Source organism: Misgurnus anguillicaudatus, chromosome 1 (genome assembly GCF_027580225.2).
Source record: "Misgurnus anguillicaudatus chromosome 1, ASM2758022v2, whole genome shotgun sequence".
In the NCBI taxonomy this organism is placed as follows: Eukaryota; Metazoa; Chordata; class Actinopteri; order Cypriniformes; family Cobitidae; genus Misgurnus; species Misgurnus anguillicaudatus.
The window spans coordinates 12989762-13010034 of NC_073337.2; the positions used below are offsets into that span (position 1 = coordinate 12989762).

At 34.7% G+C, this 20273-nt stretch overlaps 2 protein-coding genes across 3 annotated transcripts; both read left to right on the plus strand.

The window, feature by feature from the left end:
* The first annotated feature begins 25 nt into the window (after positions 1-25).
* On the plus strand, positions 26-4341 carry LOC129432781 (uncharacterized). Its single transcript, XM_055191388.2, has 4 exons — positions 26-1878; positions 2165-2262; positions 3802-3936; positions 4097-4341. The coding sequence occupies exons 2-4, from the start codon at positions 2183-2185 to the stop codon at positions 4269-4271; spliced, it is 390 nt and encodes a 129-aa protein (XP_055047363.2). The 5' UTR covers positions 26-1878; positions 2165-2182; the 3' UTR covers positions 4272-4341.
* A 7784-nt stretch (positions 4342-12125) lies between these two features.
* Positions 12126-20040, plus strand: pyroxd1 (pyridine nucleotide-disulphide oxidoreductase domain 1). 2 transcript variants are annotated; one of them, XM_073866655.1, is made up of 12 exons: positions 12126-12424; positions 12504-12584; positions 12690-12809; positions 12887-13015; positions 13101-13174; positions 14079-14248; positions 16439-16536; positions 16618-16720; positions 16807-16919; positions 17039-17161; positions 17257-17394; positions 19719-20040. In XM_073866655.1, exons 1-12 carry the CDS (start codon positions 12356-12358, stop codon positions 19965-19967), a joined length of 1467 nt encoding a protein of 488 aa, XP_073722756.1. In that variant the 5' UTR covers positions 12126-12355; the 3' UTR covers positions 19968-20040. The 2 variants fall into 2 exon arrangements, with proteins under 2 accessions (XP_073722756.1, XP_073722760.1); XM_073866659.1 differs by having other exon boundaries at positions 12127-12424; positions 16454-16536.
* The last annotated feature ends 233 nt before the right edge of the window (positions 20041-20273 follow it).

The window sequence follows — 20273 nt, forward strand, 5'->3', positions numbered from 1 at the left end:
TGTTTAGCACTTTCAACAGTGTTTTATGTAATTTCAAAGGGTTTCCTGTAAAATGATACCAAACTTTTGTATGTAAACCTCTGCATGTGGGTATGGGAAGCTTTTTGAAATTGGGTAGGCCAGATCCAGGCGAAAATCCCCAAAATAGCTTCAGGGTGGAAGAAGCTAGTATATTTTTCGACAAGGTATTTGTTCCAGAGGTCACTTTAGTCACAAGTCAGATCGATAAACAAGCAAAGACCGGAAGTTTTGAACTTCGGTCTGGCCACGTAAATGTCATAACATGCGTGCTATCGATGAAACCGTCTAAAATGCCAATATTAAAATTGAGAAAACATTAAATGTGTTTAATTAAAAATATATTTTTTAAATGGTGAGCTTGTAAAAGTTTTTATTTTTGTAAAAACAAAAAAATATTACTTTTATACTTTTTTTAAGTATTACAAATATTTTTACAAATTAAAAACAAACTATACATGCAATAATTATGAATATTAAAAAATTTATGTTCAACTTTTTTTTTGTGAGAATTTTGTGCTTTGTATACCATCTTTCATGAGGTATGCAGTTTTATAAACAACCCTGTTTTGCTACATACTCTAGTAAAGCAATTCCAGCATTGGATGTGACATTTGCAGTCAACACTTAAAATAAATTTTCTAAGAGAATGCATTCATTACCAACATTGAACTGTTTATATTTTCCTAATCCCTTGATAAAATTGTCTACATTTTGTTTTAATTGAGGAAAATATCCAGATGACAAAGTGACGCACATTTTTGGGAAGCAACATCCTTTGTAGGATTTCTGTGAATTGAAATGCACAAACCAAAAGCAATAATACCCAACAAATGGAGAAGGGATGGCTCCTCAAAGAACATATAATATTTATTTTAATTAAATTGCAGTATGCGCATTTATGAGGAAGAACATTATGGATGTGAAGTTTCTTTTCTCTGTTATGGACGTGACCATTCTGAAATTGGCACTATGAAAAATAATAAAAAATGTTTTACAAACTTAAAAAGAGACTGTAGGTATTTAAACCATACATGGTTAAAAACGTTACCTTTCATGATAAGGTTGCCCAGTACATACAGTATATAAATATCTACAGTATACATTTGCTAATGCAAATTATGCTTTTGAGATGTAATGTATACATTACAACACATGGTGGCAGTATATTTCAATAAAGCAATGTACAGTAAGTGTCAGTCTTTCTAGTGTAACAAATAAAATAATAGGATAGTAGCTACATATGCAAAATCACACTGGGTTTGTGATCCTTCATACAATAGCCAGATTCTTTCTGCAACACGTTTCATTAATAAAATATTACATTAGCTGATGTTATTTCATAGTTTTAAAGTAAACTTCTGTTATATGAGTCTAATTTATCACAGCACAATGCAGTATCTTTAGGGACACCCACGCCAATGTAATGACATTTATATATTTTTAAATAAAAAACCTATTGAAAAAGCTTTTTGATTAATTCTTATTAAAGAATGAATCCAGAAATTGACATTAATAGCCGTGAATGTAAAGTAAAATGTGTTTATTTTTGTTTTTTAATCACTCATCTATAAATTTTATGAGGTGATGACAGTGGTGATGATGACGAAGGTAGTGACGAGTGTGTACATCACTTCTGACCCACACTGTGAGTTTGAATTCTTCAAGCTAACCCCCGTGTCCAAACACCCCTGATATTGGGTAGAAATGCAGGGCTATATTTGGAGGAGTGTGATGACATCACAAGTGTCTGAGGGTAGGAGCCTATAACAGAGGGGATGGAGTGAGTGTATGTGTGAACAACATCGAAACATCAGTACCTTTTCAAGTTGCTGTCCACTGGTTTAAAAACTGTTGTTGGTGAGTACTTTTATTCTTTACATAAAAACTGTAAACTTTCGATTGACCATTAGGCTCAACATCACTCGCTGTATGAGAAATAACTTAGAAAATTTTGTAACATCACATTATCAGAATTAAAAAAAAAAATCAGCAATTAAATAGCAGAAAAGTGTGTGTTCCTATAGCGTAGTTAATTGAGCTTTGCATTGACTGTCAATCTAATGCGTTCGATTTCTAGAGATGAACAGAAATATTTATATTATCTGTAATTAAATGAATAATGCTCTTTTTTCTTTTGCTTTAGAATATTGATATATCTGCCATGTATCATCTAAAGCTGCCTGTCCAGGTTGTGCTCTTCTTTGTGATATTGCATTGTGTTGCCACAGTTCCTCATAATAGGTAAGTCTTCTGATTTTCCATTGTATAAAGAAAATATTTTTTGTTATCTGATACACTCTTAAAAATGAATGTGCTTTACGAATGAAGTGCTTAGTGGTTCCATAAAGAACCTTTAACATCCAAGGAACCTTTTTGTTTCACAGGTATAAAAATTATGAATTTATAAAATTATAATTAATTATATAAAGGTAAAAAATGTTTTTAAAGGTTTTAGAGAAACCAGAAATGGTTCTATTGCATTGCTGTGAAGAACCTTTCAAGCACCTTTATTTTTAAGAGTGTAGTAACTTGTATTCAGTTCTTTCAATTTAACATATTCAATTCAGAGTATTCAATATTTTCAGTAATGTTAAATATGCTTGACTGACATACCACCTATTAATTTCGATGGTTGTTTTTAGGTTATTTGAATAAACATTTTTACAGTGTGTAGTCTATAGGGATTCACCGATACAAAAACTCTGAAAATACATGACTTGGTTGGGTAAAATATGTTTTTTTAAACCAACAGTTGGGTTTGTCCACCATGGGTTTAAACAACCCAGTGAATTTTTAGTGTAGAATATTCAATTCAGTTTTGACTAGTCTCCTAAAGATAAAAGTGTTAATACCATTTTTGGTTGCTCACATAAACTTTTGGTCAAGATTCCTAAAAGAAAATTACATTTTTAGAGTACCACAGTTTGATGCACTCTGAATTAAAAACATTTTAATTTCTTTACAAATGCATTACATTTTTTAAAGGATAAGTATATGATTGAAACTGGATATTTTAGAGCTTTGGTGAATTTACAATTCTAAAATGTAAAAAAATGATAATGTATGTGTATGCAAACTTTTTGCACTCTTAGAAAGATAGGTACAAAAGCTGTCACTGTGGTGGTACCTTTTCAGAAAGTACACATTTAAAAAGTGCTTACAAACTTATAAATGTATATTAAGGTACATATCGTATGTGTACTGCATATATTAGGACCTTTTTAAATGGTACCGTCCCAGTGTTAACTTGTTTAGCATTTATTTCAGAGATTGTAAAGTTAACTATACACTACACTGTACACAATGTAGCCAGGTTAATTAAATTATATTACATTATATTTTGAATAATTATCAATAATAAATACAACCTATTTAGATACACGTTTTAAAGTATAAGTTTACATGAGATAGTCAATATTTTGGTAGATATAACAAGTGTGTAAGAAAAGTTTGAACACTGTAAAAAATACTTTGCTGCCTTGAAATTTTTTGTTGAATCGGCTCAGATTTACAAGTCATGTCAAAAGAGATGAGTTGTCACAACTTATCAAATAAAGTTGAGAAAAGTCAAGTTATAACAACTCACCTGTAGTTATAACAACTCATCTCTAGTCAAGATAAATAATAGTAAGTTGAAATGACTTGTAAATCTAAGTTGATTCAACAAAAAATTTTAAGGCAGCAAAGTATTTTTTACAGTGAATGTATAAGTGTCATAGACAGACAATCTATAAGCAGCACTGGATGAGAGGATGCTTTGTGGCCTCTTCTTGTCGACAGGTTCTTCCTCTCATCTAATGACAAGGAAGATGACTTGCGAGAGGGCGATGGCTGGCTGGACACAGATCTGTCTAATAATCCCTTTGTGAGTTTCATGGGACCACGTCCACAAAGAGGGCTGACTGCACTCAACAGGTACTAGGGCTAAATACTTGACATCAATGGCATTTTCAAATTTAACATAAATCCTACAAATATTAATGCTTTAGCAAACTATTGCACACACAATTTTTTGTAATGTTGTCCAATTGTTTGCAAATTATAAGTCTAACTAACTCTCTGAACTACCCCACAGTCATCATATAGAAAAAAGGAAGTGCAATACAGCCACTTGTGTCACTCAGAGATTAGCAGATTTCCTGGTCCGATCCAGCAACACCATCGGCACCGTCTATGCGCCAACCAACGTGGGATCCAGCGCTTATGGCAAAAGAGACCTCCTTCAGCCATCCATTTATGTACCCTTCTAGTTCAACGGCTAACCCTGGGGAACAGTATAAAATAAGTGTAACATAGCTGATAAAATGATTCTGTTTTATATTGCATTTCACTTTTTTTCTGTGTAAACCATTTGAAAGCCAGTGCCTTTCAGTATTAACAATCATTACGGCATTCAGTTTCTGGTAAACCTTGCATGATGATAAGGTTCGAACAGTGTCTTGCAAAACACTTTGACGTGATGGCATACAAGTAAAATGTATTATAAAAACATGAATATAAGATTCACATTTTGTTTTGATTTTTGTAATAAACAGAAAACATCTATGAAATATCAATTTCTCTGCTGAATGTCATTAAAATTACGTTGGCAGATGGTTCATTCAAAAGGGATATACATTGCATTGAAGACGTACTATAGTGATGAGTACACTCTTATTATATCTTAAAATTAAGGTGGTTCATGGTGCAATTGAAGAACCAGATTTGTCTAAAAGCACCTTTAACATCTGAACAATCGTTCTGTTTCACAAAATGTGCTTTGTGATGATAAAAAGGTCTTTCAGATTAAAATAAATGTAAGAAACAATTCTTTAAAGAACCTTTGACTAAATGGTTCACCAAGGAGCCAAAAATGGTTCTTCTATTGAAAACACCATTACTTTTAATAGTCTATGATGTGCATTTTGTAGTGAGCTATCACCAAAATCACCAAACAACTTTTTGACTCCTGGTAATAAAATTACACCTCGAAGCAAGTCAAGAGGATAGCAAAATTAGTTTATGCAAAATATTCGCATACCCAACATTTGCAGTTGAAACAAACATTAAAATACAAAATACTGATCAAAAAGCCAAATACTGTTAGTTGGAAATATGGTTAAATATCCCACAACCATTATCTAGAACCTGGCCTGACACTGTCTGATGGGATTGAGAGCCCTGCATTTCTGTGTTTAATGAACACGCCGAAAAAAGTTAATGCACACCAACATTTGCCACCTGAAGTGCTATACATGGATTACTGTAAGCTATTATTGTTGAGCATCTGCTATATGAGCCATAAAAGAGAGTTATTTTGTGTACCATAATAACTCATTATTGACCTCTGACCCTATTTACTGTATCTAATAATATTGAAGAGTACTTGGTTATAAGGGCCTCTGCAATACACACAAAAACACATGTAGGTAAAAGTCAGGTGGCACATTTTATGAAAGGAAAAGCTACAGTATGGGACTACACATCATTTAAATGTTAATTTAACAAAATGACATATTGTATGATTCATGGATCATTCATCCCATTACATGAAACACACACATGCACACGAAAGACTAAAAATATTACATGAGGACATCCATTAGAGACATAAAGAGAAAAAACCTGCATGAGTAATATGACCATGAAAGAGAAGCATTTTAGGTAAGTGAATAATGTAATTGTTTTACTGTAATGCATGTAATGTGCTCACGCAGTGTGGGTTAAATGCAGAGGTCACATTTCGAGTATGTAAATATTTGACAATCATGTCACAAATCATAATGGGTAGAAATTGTGATGGTTCTGAAAGAATTTAGACTCCACTGTATTGTTCTTATATTTTTTAACTTCTTGAATTCTGAAACTACTCAAGTGTATATTATGCAGATACTGTGTTAAAGCATCACAAAACAGTTAACCATAATTAAAGCATATAATATTGAGATACACAAACAGTTCTTTACTGTCTGACTGTCTTCTCTTTTGAACCCACTACAATGTGGCATCTCTTACAACATCTCGTTCATCATCAATGACTGTCATTTTGTCCACATTTTACTGGCTATATCAGAATGATTTTTCTTTTGCTTTTTGATACCGAACGCCACTCCTGCTAGCAGACACACAATCTGTAACTTTTCTGATGAATAGATTTTATATGGCCAGTGATGGATGAAATGTATGAATGTGGATGGCCAGCAACAATACAGATGAATCAATCAAGCAGAGAAGCACAGGACAATGGCGTGTCACATCAGACGTAATGAAAGTTACCACAAGGTCAATTTCCATTTCCATTTATGACATTGGCATCTATGATATATTTAAATGCCATACATACAGTATAGTAGAAATTTTGGCTTTCAGACTTTGATAGTGCACGACATTGTTTTGTGGAAAGTACTTTTGTAGTATTATATATCTTGTTGCCACATGGTATTCAATTTACCATGGTATATTAGAGACAGAGGGCAGCGCGTCATAACCTGAAAACCACGCCCACCGGGGGGAAAGCAATCCAACCGTCTCCACCGACCCTGCACTGCGAGAGGACGCCTCCCCGTCACCTCTGGCCCACAACAAAAAACCGAACAATGCCCAAAAGCTGCTGTGTGACAATATGTACAGCTAACAAGCCAAAGAACCCAGAAATAAGTTTTTATAAGCTGTCGAGCCGTAAAACCCAGTCTTTAAGGAGAATAAAGTGGATCGACGACTACGTTTCCCCCTAGTGGACGCAGTTTTACTAATAGTAGTACTATGAAAAGTTGCCTGTATCCATTTTTGTGTCTTTAAACGCTCGTTTTTTGAAGTCGACAGCTTATAAAAACGTATTTTTTTTTTTTTTGCTTGTTAGATGTACACCTTGTCAAACACCAGCTTTTAGGCATTATTCTGTTTTTAAGTTAAATCTGTAAATAAGTTTTTATAAGCTGTCGACCCCAAAAAACGAGCGTTTAAAGACACAAAAATGGATACAGGCAACTTTTCATAGTACTTCTATTAGTAGAACTGCGTCCACTAGGGGGAAATGTAGTCGGCGATCCACTTTATTCTCATTAAAGGCTGGGTTTTACGGCTCGACAGCTTATAAAAGTTATTTCTGGGTTCTTTGGCTTGTTAGCTGTACATATTGTCACACAGCAGCTTTTAGGCATTATTCTGTTTTTTGTTATAAGCCAGAAATGAGAAGGAGGCGGCTTCTCGCAATACAAAGTCAATGAAGACGGTTGGATTGCTTTCCCCCCCCCCGGTGGGCGTAGTTTTTAAATTTGCATAACTGCGCTCTGTCTCTATAGGCACCATAGGTAACCAGCAAACTATAAGGTGTGAGGTACAAAACGGACAAAACACTAAACCTTTAAGGTTTTTATTGAACAAAATAATTTGACTAAAAAGGCAAACCACAGCATAAAGTATCTGCCTTTTTGTACATTAGAATAAATAAATGTCACATGTAATAAAGCATACCTTGACTAATATTTTTTTTGTGGTAATATTTTGTAGTCTTGAGTTATGTGTTTATAAACTTTGCAGATGTGTTGTGTCATTTTTTGCCAAGCTTTCTTAAATTCTTCCCAAGGCTGTGCTTTAGTATACTCCAAACACACCAATGCAACATGATGAATGCACCCTTAAAAAAATATTTGAATAAAGAGATCAGATGCCAATTGTTCAACGCCAATTGTACCAGTGTACCATTGCATTATTATTTAATACCATTACTTTGCTTCCGTACCTCCAGACTCTAAAAAAATAATCCGTAAAAAAAATGGATAATGTCCTGGCAGACTTTCTCTGTTATGTTTACAGACATTTCCTTTTATTCAAAAACTGAAAATTCTGTAGATTTACAGAACACTGTCCGTAGCCTTTAGGGACACTTCAATCCGCCTATGAAACTGATTTTTTTTAGAGTGTACTTTTTGTAATTGTCAAATTAAATTCATGCTTATGTAAATGAAAAGATAAAATTTTTTAACAGGAATTGTCAGGATCCTGTCAGGATCTTGTCTTGTATTACATCTAGTTCATTGTGACAGGGTTCTGACAGTACCATGTTTTGTGTGGGAACACGTGGCTATGGATTATTTATTATCAGGCCACGTGTTTTCCTTGTCCCGTCACTTTTTACCCGATCCCTTACCTGTTATGATTTTCACCTGTTCCCCTCATAAGTCCTTGTGTTTGCTGTTCTGTGCACGTTTTGTAGTACTGTGTCCACATTTTGTTATCTTGCCTGTGAGTATTTTGTATCTAGTCTGTTATTTGTTTAGTTTATTGTTAGTTTCCTTGTCAAGTTCAGTGTTCATCCTGTCTTGTTTTGCCCCCTCATGGGTTTTGTTTTCCAGTTTTTACCCTGTTTTGTTTATAAAGTCCTGTATTGTTCACCCCTGTCTGCGCTTGGGTTCATCCATTGGAAATTCCTACCAGGAATGAGAATAAAATGAATAAAATTATAAATATATAATATAAATATAAAATGAGAATCAAAATTAGGACAAATATAAATGTCAACATCCTGACACATAACTATAGTGGGTATACTGTCGGCTGAGAAAGAAATCTTATCTTACCATCACCTAACTATTATGACGTTATACAAATTATGTTTTTTATTCCAGCCTGATTCAACTTCTATTCTAATCTAAGCGTATCAAACAGCCAGGGTGGCTTTTGTATTAATAAAGCAGGAGATAGCAGGATTGGCTTTGGTCACAGATATATCTGTCATAATGACGTGGATGTCCACACTCAGTCCAGTAGAGGTTAAAGGCTACAGACACTGTTTAATGCAGTTAATATGGCTGGCATACAAGGCTATCAGATCCATTACTTACACGGACACCACAAAGAGAGGAAGATGCCTGCATGGCTTCTACTCTGACTCCCTATTTAATGTGGATAATTAACTTGTACTCTTTAATTAGTGTAATGAAAGGTTTGTTAATAGGTTGTCAATATATATCATATTTCTGATGTTTTGTGCGTAACTGATCAGAAGAGACTACAATATAGTTAGAGTTATGAGAAATGTTTAGATATCTCCTTCACTGTAAAAACGCACTTACATTTTTAAGTTTAATTTGATATTACATTTAATTAAATAGTGAGAAGTTACTATAGACGGTTTCAGCAGTAGCAACATAAACAAGCGGCTGCACGTAACTTCCGGTAAACTCCCCCAAGAATAAATAACAACAAAGTTCTTTAAAGGTTATTTATTTATATAACAAGCAAAAAACAACACATAGGTTATTTTCGACGAGGCATTTGTTCAAGAGATCAGTTTAGCAACTAGTCAGACCATTAAAAAAAAACGAAACCGGAAGTAAAGTTCGGATCCAGATGTGTATCATGTGCGTCCGATGAAACCGTCTATAAATAATAAAGTTGAAATAGGCCTAACTTAAAGGAATAGTCTACTCATTTTCAATATTAAAATATGTTATTACCTTAACTAAGAATTGTTGATACATCCCTCTATCATCTGTGTGCGTGCACGTAAGCGCTGGAGCGCGCTGCGATGCTTTGATAGCATTTAGCTTAGCCCCATTCATTCAATGGTACCAATCAGAGATAAAGTTAGAAGTGACCAAACACATCAACGTTTTTCCTATTTAAGACGAGTAGTTATACGAGCAAGTTTGGTGGTATAAAATAAAACGTAGCGCTTTTCTAAGCGGATTTAAAAGAGGAGCTACATTTTATGGCGTAATAGCACTTTTGGGAGTACTTCGACTCGGCACAGTAACACCCTCCCTCTCCCATTATGAGAGTGAGAAGGGGAGCGGACTTTTCAGGCGAGTAGAAGTACTCCCAAAAGTGCTATTACGCCATAAAATGTAGTTCATCTTTTAAATCTGCTTAGGAAAGCGCTACGTTTTATTTTGTACCACCAAACTTGCTCGTATAACTACTCATCTTAAATAGGAAAAACGGTGATGTGTTTGGTCACTTCTAACTTTATCTCTAAATGGTACAATTGTATGTATGGGGCTATGCTAAATGCTATCGAAGAGTCGAAGCGCGCTCCTGCGCTTACGTGCACGCACACAGATGATAGAGGGATGTATCAACAATTCTTAGATAAGGTTATAACATATTTTAATATTGAAAATGAGTAGACTATTCCTTTAAGCTACTTTTAAGCTAATTTCAACATTATTTTTTATAACAACTCTTCAATCACTTGATCTAATCAAGTTAAAATGAATTGTAAATTCAAGTTGATTAAACTTAAAAATGTAAATGTAACAGAAAAGTTTTTGACATAACATTTTTGTTTGTTTTTCCTATAGTGTTCCTGTGAAGTAATATAGGCATAACAGATGAAATTTTGAAAATTAACATGCACTAAATATACTTTAATTATATGCAAATGTCACCCTTTACCCAAACATTTTAACCATACCAATATTTTTATTATTTTCCATAGTATGGTAAGTGCACCTTTCAGAATTCTCACGTCCATAACAGAGAAATGTGACATCGATAACATTAATTGTTTCAGCCTTATTAATGTGATAATTAAAATAAAATAAATAGCCATCGCTGCTCCATTTGGGTATTATTACTCTATTTTTTGTCACATCCACAAAGTGTGTATTTCCCTCATCTAAAATATACTGTATATTTCTGATATCTGGACACTATCATTAGGGGTTTAGGAAAATAAAAACAAATCATTCAATATATGTATCTTTCCAGTTTTGACTGTAAATGCCAGATTTATAACGCTGGAATTGCTCACTTATAATAAAAGCTAAACATTAAAAGCTGAATTAAAAGAGCATGCCACATCCACATGATATTACTATAGGTTAAAAATAAGCTTACTTGAAATATTTCTTAAAGCCCAGAGTATACCTCTATATTAGTTTCTGTCCAACAAACTTAACGTATCCTAATGTCCAGGGACAGCTGTTTAATGTGCAGTCAAATAAGGGAGCTCATGTTCCAGATTTGGAGCAATGTTTTAACACGTCTAAGGGGCATATCAACATTATCAACATATCAACATTTAAAGGTCATGTCAATGATGCGATAATTCAGATAACACTTCAATTTGCATAAGTTGGACCTGACAAATTTTCACTTGTTTTGACACATTTGACACTCTTGGTTTATTTTTAGCCTGTGACTCACAAAAGCTACGCAACAATTGAAACAGAGGAAATTACATGTACCATTTCATACATTTCAAAGGTGACCAATCATTAGTGGGATTTTCTTTTGGAGTACACTTGGAGCGTTTATTAATTTTTGTTGATTTGTCATTGTGCATTAACTAATGACTGGTCATATGTTAGATTTTTCTTGCCTGTTTATTATTTGCATGGGAAAAAACTCATCTAATTGTTTAGCACATGTGGTTTTTTAAACAGGTCCAGAGACCCCCAGGGGGCCTCAAGAAGGTTATGGGGTCCAGAGAAATTTCAGAGAAATGTAAAAAATAACAAAGCAAAAACTTTACATGTTTACCAAACATTAATGTTGCTTCAGTTCTAAGTGTTCCTATTTATTTTAAGTGATTATTTATGCTTACTTGTGATATACATACATTCAAGGACATTTTGTATTTTTGTTGTACCGTTAACTTGCAGTATTATGAAGTGTTTTCGGTAAAGCAGAAATGTATTTTTTTGTAAAAACTGCTATACTCATGAATTTGAATGGAACCCAATTAGGTTTATAAAGTTTTTTTGAAACGGTAAGATGTCTAAAAAGGCTCTTTATTACATTTTCTATTTCACTAACACAATATGAGTGGATATTTACATACATAGATTGTTTATATTTAAGGAAGGGGTACTTTGCAAAAGTTTATCAGATTTGGTGGTCGTTTGCATCATAAGTTAAGAAAAGCCACGCAATTTATGATCAAAATGCTAATGCAAGCTGTACAATACAACTAATAATTTTAGTTACAGTTTATTTACTGTGTTTATTTGTTACTTTGATCAATTTTTTCTATTTTTACCGGTTTTTCGTTCCATTTCACAGCATTTATTTTAATACTTTTTTGCTTTTAAAGTCCGTGTAAAGAAAAAATCTCGGAAATCTCAGCAAGTTACTGCCGTCCATAAAACGATTTGACCCTCGGCGCTTTCCGTATTCATCTGAAAAGGTAAACAAGGAAGTCCGTTCAGTCTAAAAAATAACCGGAATACGCATAGTCAAGCATTGTTTATCACATCAGTGTCTTACTTGATGTATATAATAGTGTAACGTTATATCTAACAAGGACAACAGTCATCTATTAAAAAGAGAAAGCGTAACGTTAGAGAGACTTTGTCATTCACACTGATATAAAGTTGCGCACGAAGCTAAAACCATGTGCTAAAGTTCAATGGCTTCAGAAAAAGTCACATTTGTGATCGTAGGAGGAGGAATCGCAGGAGTAACATGTGCAGAACAGGTACACACTCGTTACCGATCTATTAATAAAGTTATAACAGATCTAAAAGCTGATCTTCACTGTCTTTCTCATTTTTCAGCTCGCGTCGCAGTTCCCATCTGAAGGGGTTTATCTTCTGACAGCCTCTCCTTTAGTAAAGACGATTACAAATTTCAAACAGGTTTGACATTTTTAGTTCGCTTATTACTTATAAATGCAAATGTAACGTAGGATCTTTTATTTACTGTAATTACATGACAGTCTTTGAGTGTTATTCTCCATGTAGGTTTCAAAGACATTGGAGGAATTTAATGTAGAGGAACAACCATCCAGTGTTTTAGAGGAAAAATATCCCAATCTTAAAATCGTACAGTCTGCAGTACAACTGCTGCAAGTAAAGGAACATGTATGTTAAAGCACACACCCACATTATTATGCTTGAATTACTTATTAGGATTTTAACAACACTGTCCATTTCTTCAGCGATTGCAGACAGACAATGGACAGACTTTCCACTATAAGAAATTGTGTCTCTGCAGCGGGGCCAGACCCAAGCTTCTAACCCAGGACAACCCACACGTTCTGGGCATACGAGATACAGACAGTGCTCAGGTACACTGAAACTCATTCATAGTCAATTTGAAGATGATCTGTGTAAGATTATTGTTGGAAATATCTGCACGCAATGTTTTCACAGGAATTTCAAAAGCGTTTATCAAAGGCTAAGAGGATAGTTGTTGTTGGAAATGGAGGAATCGCCTTAGAATTGGTGTGAGTATCTTAAACAAACCCTCTAAAAGATATTTAAGGGATAGTTCACCCAAAAATGAAAGTAATGTCATTAATGACTCACCCTGATGTCGTTACAAACTTATAAGACCTCCGTTCAGGAGCACAGTTTTAAGATGTTTTAGATTTAGTCTGAGAGCTTGTTGACCCTTCATTGAAAATCTGCATACGGTATACTGTCCATGTCCAGAAAGCGAATTAAAAAATAATCAAAGTAGTTCATGTGACATCAGTGGGTCAGTTAGAATGTGTTAAAGCTTCGAAAATACATTTTGGTCCAAAAATAACAAAAATGCGCGAGACTAAAGTCACGTGACTGCAGTGACGCAGATTAGGTGTTATCCTTTTTTTTAAACTTACAGCGTGCGTCTCCCTCAGACTGTAAACGAAGCCCGGGCGCAAAAAAAAAACAGCTGGGGCGCACCAGATAACACGTCAGCCGCGTCGTACGTCAGCAATGCTGAAGAAGACAATGCTGAATAAAGTCATATTTTTTGTTATTTTTAGACCATAATGTATTTTCGATTCTTCAACACATTCTTACTGACCCACTGATGTCACATGGACTACTTTGACGATGTTCTTATTACTTTTCTGGACATGGACAGTATACCGTATGTAAATTTTCTATCAAGGGTCAACAAGCTCTCGGACTAAATCTAAAACATCTGAAACTGTGTTCTGAAGATGAACAGAGGTCTTACGAATTTGGAACGACATTTGTCATTAATGACATTATTTTCATTTTTGGGTGAACTATCCCTTTAAGGTCAGAGATGTGGCTCACAGACACCCAAGTTTGATCTGTGTCCTGCTTTTCTCCTTCTGTTTCTCAGCTTGCATTTGCATATGCTATATATTTTTACATATGCTATATATTTTGCAGATATGAAGTAGAGGGTTGCGAGGTGATTTGGGTGATAAAGGATAAAGCCATAGGAAACACATTCTTTGATGCAGGAGCTGCTCAGTTTCTCATTCCATCTCTGGAAGCTGAAAAGAAAGACAGATCGTTACCCTGCAAGAGAGTACGCTACACTACTGAAAAGACTGGAGGTATGAGTTCACCTTACAAACTGATTTGTTTCAGTAACACTTTATTTCAATAGCCCACCATTTTACAGTAAGTACAATTGCAAGTTCTTGTCAACTACCACTCAAGAGTATTAGCAGATGGTCTGCTTTATATATTAACACTTACAGACTAATGGTGCTTTTCCATTGCATGGTTTGGTTAGGGTCTGGTCGGGTCAGCTCACCTCACTTTGGCTTGGTTAGCTTTTTCCATTGAGTTTAGTAACACTTCGGAGTGGGAGGGATTTAAGTGTGTCGTTATATTTGCGCTGCCTACTGCTGTGACATCATACAAGTGAGAGCGTCGTTGTACATTCCCATAAATTCATTAATTTCTCAGTCCGCCACAAAATTAAAATTGACCACCACAAATAGATGTTTGCACAGCGCGTTTATTACTACCTCTGTCTCACATGACAGTTTCTGTACAAAAACACCCATGGCGTCAGTCGACGCGCTCCGATGAGCCTCATTTAAGTTGCATATATGCGAACGTGCACGTCGCAAATGTGCCGCCACAAACTGCAAGTCTGGTGTTCCTGATTCTCAACCTGTGGATGTTTTTCATTGCTAAAAGGAAGCGTTGGAACTTACAGCCAAGCACAGATGACAACAGATTTACACGAGAGAGCGCAAGCTAGCACGAAGGTAAAGCTAATCTTTTAAATTATAGCGATGACGCTTGTAGTGACGATTCTCTCAGACCAATCAGTGATCTACAGTGTTTTCGCGTGACGTTTTAGTATCAGCTCGGGTCGCTTGGAACCCCAACCAAGGTGGTACTAAAAAAAGTATCGGGTTTTACGTACTGCACCCAGTGGAAAAGCCCCCAAAATTAAGCTGATCCAAACCAAACTGTGGGGTACTATGCAATGGAAAAACGCCATAACTGACTAAGAGTATGTTTATAACTGGTATTAAGGTGGGTCAATAAGATTTGGTCAATAGGATCACAAGTGGACAAGACACACATTAATGTTAACACCTGGTATTTTAATCCATCTCGTTTGTCCACTTTTGGCCGTTTATGTCCTTGTTTTCTGAGAGGGTGGTCTGTGGACGAGTCCCCCTGCTGTCGTTTAAACACGAGCGAGATAAATAATGGGTTCAAAATAATGTGCAATAATATTAGGTCAGAGTCCGCTGCTTGTGTAGTTAGTAAACATGCTGCACAGTATTTTGTACATGTATATGTAAGAGCTTTCTTTGATATTGTCAACATAAAAGCAATCTGGTCTAATGTGTTTTCCTCTACCCCTGAAAGTGGACGAGCTCAAAACGTTTCACACCCTGTTTACACCTGTGTTTATCGTCGTCCACTTGTGATCCGATCGACCAAAACGCATCATAATATTAGGTATAGACGGTTTCATCGGACGCATGTGCGCTGACGCGATACACGTCTGTATCCGAACTTTACTTCCGGTTTCGTTTTTAAACTGATCTCTTGAACAAATGCCTTGTCGAAAATAACAAATGTTTTGGTTTCCTAGGTAATCTATGTGTTGTTTTTTTGCTTGTTATATATATAAACTACGTTTAAAGAACTTTGTTGTTATTTATTCTTAGCGGAGTTTACTGGAAGTTACGTGCGGACCACGACAGCCGCTTGTTATGTTGTTACTGCTGAAACCGTCTATAAAGAGCCCTTACTAACTAAAAGTGACTTTGCAACTACTTTGTCAACTTATTCTATTAACCCTACCCTTCACAGTCTACGAATATTCTAATGAGAGTTAGTAGAATTAGTTGACAAGTAGTTGCTAAGTTACTAATAGCATTGAAGAGAGTCTACAGCAGTGGTTCTCAAACGGGGGGCCTTAGATGGTGCCAGGGGGGCCCTGTTTTAATAACATTTGATAAAATGTATTAATTTATCATAAATTCTGTGAAATTAAATGTCAGAAAAATAAGGCTGTTAACCAACAGCACTACAATGAATAATCTATTATGTTTTGTTTAATTCAAATTTTAAGTTTTATGTCATACATTTTCTTTGGGGGGCCTCGAAGGGATGCACCGTATACAAGGGGGTCCACACGCTGAAAATGTTTGAGAACCTAGTCTAATGCGCACAACAAATAGGCACACCAAAACATTGTGCACTTCTGCCATCTTGTGGCAGCTTTTGGACAGAAAAAATATTTCTGTTCACAGATGTTGGACTTGTAGTGTGTTTCATTGCAGGCCAGAGTGGGGATTTTGGAGAGCTTGGCAGTGCCCTGGGTCCTGACTGGCATGAAGGGATTGAATTGAGAGGAGCAGAAAAGGTTTGGATTCATTATACCAGCAACTGATTGGTCAATTATGGCATTCCCTTGCTTTTGCTGATTGGCTCTTTTCACCCCTAGAGTTCCAGTGGGGTTCATATTGAATATGAGTGTGAAGTTGAGAAGATTTACACACAGCAAGAATTTCTTCGGTTTGATTTCAACACAGAGAAATCTGAATTAGGTTAATATTAAACTAAAGTTAACCAACGTTTTACTATTAAAAAATAACCAAACATAATACTTACAAATCTGTATTTTTTTCTCTAGGCATGTGGCCGGTTTATGTTCAGCTAACCAATGGGAAGACTTACGGTTGTGATTTCATTGTCAGCGCCACAGGCGTGGTGCCAAACACTGATCCATTTCTTCATGGCAATAATGTAAAAATTCATTTTCATTACAAATCTGGCTTATTTAATTCTCTGTCTCTCATGTTCACGGTCAACTGACAATGATCGCTATAATTTTTTTATTGAATAGTTTTGTTTGTCCCCTATAGTTTGAGCTGGCAGCAGATCACGGGCTCATAGTAGACGATCACATGCAGACATCAGAGCAGGATGTGTACGCAGCAGGAGATGTTTGTACCGTAGGCTGGAAGCCCAGTGCACTTTGGCAACAGGTACGTTGCACCTTTGAACTCGTGTACCATGTAGTCATGTAAGTCTATTTTAAATAAACACATACAATCAAATTCTTTTTGTTTGTGTTGGTAAGATGCGATTGTGGACTCAGGCGCGTCAGATGGGCTGGTACGCAGCACGTTGTATGGCAGCAGCAGTGCTAGAGGAGTCTATAGAGCTGGACTTTTGCTTTGAGCTCTTCTCACACATCACTAAGTTCTTTAACTACAAGGTAATTTTCTCTATTTAAGTCAAAATATCAAAACTCTAGCTCTCCTTGTTAGTCTCTTCCTTCCATTTTCTTTTTGTGTGTGTGTAGATGTTGTTGGATTATAAGAGTATCTGTTAAAAAAATACAGATGAATACAAATTTTATGTATTTTAAAGTGTAAATGCGTTCACTAGAAATATAAAAGGTGATTTTTGATTTCAAAAGTCAAATGAAATGTGTATTCATCTGTAAAGATTAACTTGTTGGAAAAACGTATAAGTGTCATAGATAAACACAGAGCTAATTTTTTGTGATAATCCAAAGGTCTATGGGGAAAATGAATGGGCTTTGCGAGGGAACCAGTATCCCGCTAACTTCTGGGTAAGCCTACAAAATTACATCATCCCTGCGACACTTCATTGGAATGATAATAGATTAATTTATTGAATTGTTAGGAAATTTATTCAAACCCAGCACAAAACATAAATACTACATCTTTCAATTTTAATAAGAATGCCTATTTAATTGCTGTAATGTACAAAACTTTTTCTTATTTTGACATTTCTTTTAGTTATATACTGTTCAAATACATCCATTTAAAACATTCCCCATACAACAACCTAAAATACCCACAATATTTAACTTTATAAAAATATCTTTATAAAAATGTATATTAAACTAAAGATCAATCCATTTCATATTAAACCACAAAGGTGTACTAATAAAATAAATGTACTATATAAACATCCATATTAGAAAATTCCATTCTTTACATTCTGTGAATCTGTAGGTGAAGTGAAAATACTTAAACATTATAATTATTTAATTGTTCTCTATTAAATAAACTTCAAAATTACATATGATTTGTTTGAAGTTGACAGAGTCAGCAAAGTCAGTTTTAAGAAAAATCAAGTAAAAGATTTATGAAGGTTCAAAAACAATATCACCACATCTATACCTTAAAATTACTGGTAAAACTAATAGATTTGACACACACACAAAGTCAAAAACAATATAGGATTGACAATGAGACAGACCACTTTAATATCTATCTTAATAGGCTAATGTAACACATCAGATCTTTTTTCCCCAACAGTAACTTAATAACATCTTTGCATTAATTTTTGTCAAAACAGATATTTTTAAAACTGTAATTTTGTGAATGTGTGTATTTATCTGGCTCACGCATGCTTCAGATCTGTTAGTCAGCGCGAGAAAGATTTCGGTCTTGTCGGTCTTAATAACTTTTTTAACATCAAGCAAGTTAACATTTTCTAATTCCTGTGAGTTTTAAAACTGAATCCAAAATCTCAGATGCGCATGTAGATGTAGGACACATCTTTGTATTGCATTTGGGATGGTACATCTCTCAAAAAACGTACAAATTAAGATCATGTTAGACGTTTAATGACTATTTAGAGCATTGGGATCTCTAGATGATGCCTTCATGTACTTATTTTTATGAAAACCTTAATTTCGGCCAAAATCTATATTTACACTGCAAAAAATGATTTTCAAGAAAAAGTGGCAGATATTTCTTGCTTGTTTTATGCACAAAATCACTAAAATTTGATATTTTTGGTCTAAAAACTAGACTTATTTTCTTGGGTCGTTTTGCGCATCAAGAAAAAGTATCTTAATTTAAGTAAAGATATCTAATTTTTAGATATTTTTACTGAAAACAAGACAAAAATACTAAGAAAATGTTTTCTTGAAAACCATTTTTTTGGAGTGTACACTGCAAAAAATAACCTTCTAACTTAGTATTTTTTTCTTGTTTTCAATAGAAATATAAAAAAATTCTTAAATCAAGATTTATTTTCTTGATAAGCAAAATAACATAGGAAAATAAATCTAGTTTTAGACAAAAATATACAATTTAAGTGAATTTGTGCTTAAAACAAGCAAAAATATCTGCCAATGGGGTGAAAAAAAATCTTGAAATAAAATTTCTTTTTCTTAAACACTAAATTCAAGCAAAATTTTCTCACCCCATTGGCAGATATTTTTGCTTCTTTTAAGCTTTTTTCTTTTTATTTTTTGTCTAAAAACTACTTATTTTTTTAGGTCATTTTGCTCATCAAGAAAATACATCTTGATTTAAGAATCTTTAGATATTTCTACTGAAAACAAAACAAAAATACTAAGTTAGAAAGTAATTTTTTGCAGTATATACTTTCTTTCGCATGTAGCTCAAAGTGAAAAGGTGCGCATTCTGGCGCATTTTGTCAGCACAGGTCACATTTATTTATTTAGCAGACACTATTGCAAATGGTAGAGCATTTAACTTGTAGTAAGATTCAACTTTTTTTCTAAATCATTTTAATTATATACTTTTGTTTTAGGTGGTTTTGCTGGGAAAGTTTAATGCACAGGGATTGGGTCAGGACCATGAGCTTCTTCTTCGCTGTACTAAAGGTCAGGAGTATGTGAAGGTGGTTCTGTCTGGAGGCCGAATGGTTGGGGCCGTCCTTATTGGAGATACTGATCTAGAAGAAACCTTTGAGAACCTCATTCTCAACGAAATGGACTTGTCCCGATATGGCGAACATCTGCTTGACCCTAATATTGACATTGAAGATTACTTTGACTGAATTTTTTGGCCTGCTAATTACAGAGAGATTATTAAGTTGTACATTAAAATAATAAATGTCTTATTTAAACACTTACCTTAAATATCATTTTCAGCTACAGACTGCAGCTTTAAAGGCGGGGTGCATAATCTCTGAAAGCCAATGTTGACATTTGAAATCACCTAAACAAACACGCCCCTACCCCAATAGAATCTGGACCTTCTTTTGATAGTCCCGCCCCACACATACACAACCCAGGCAACGATGTTGGTTAGTAGACATGCCCTTTACGGCTGATTGGCTACAAGTATGTTTTGGTACTTAGCC

What these genes read in the sequence shown, in the direction of transcription:
- LOC129432781 (XM_055191388.2), top strand. Translation starts at nt 2,183, where the DNA reads ATGTATCATCTAAAGCTGCCTGTCCAGGTTGTGCTCTTCTTTGTGATA. An exon ending in GCCACAGTTCCTCATAATAG is followed by an intron (nt 2,263 to 3,801) that starts GTAAGTCTTCTG and finishes TCTTGTCGACAG; the next exon opens with GTTCTTCCTCTCATCTAATG. An exon ending in GGGCTGACTGCACTCAACAG is followed by an intron (nt 3,937 to 4,096) that starts GTACTAGGGCTA and finishes ACTACCCCACAG; the next exon opens with TCATCATATAGAAAAAAGGA.
- pyroxd1 (XM_073866655.1), top strand. Translation starts at nt 12,356, where the DNA reads ATGGCTTCAGAAAAAGTCACATTTGTGATCGTAGGAGGAGGAATCGCA. An exon ending in TGCTGCAAGTAAAGGAACAT is followed by an intron (nt 12,810 to 12,886) that starts GTATGTTAAAGC and finishes CCATTTCTTCAG; the next exon opens with CGATTGCAGACAGACAATGG. An exon ending in CACTACTGAAAAGACTGGAG is followed by an intron (nt 14,249 to 16,438) that starts GTATGAGTTCAC and finishes TTGGACTTGTAG; the next exon opens with TGTGTTTCATTGCAGGCCAG.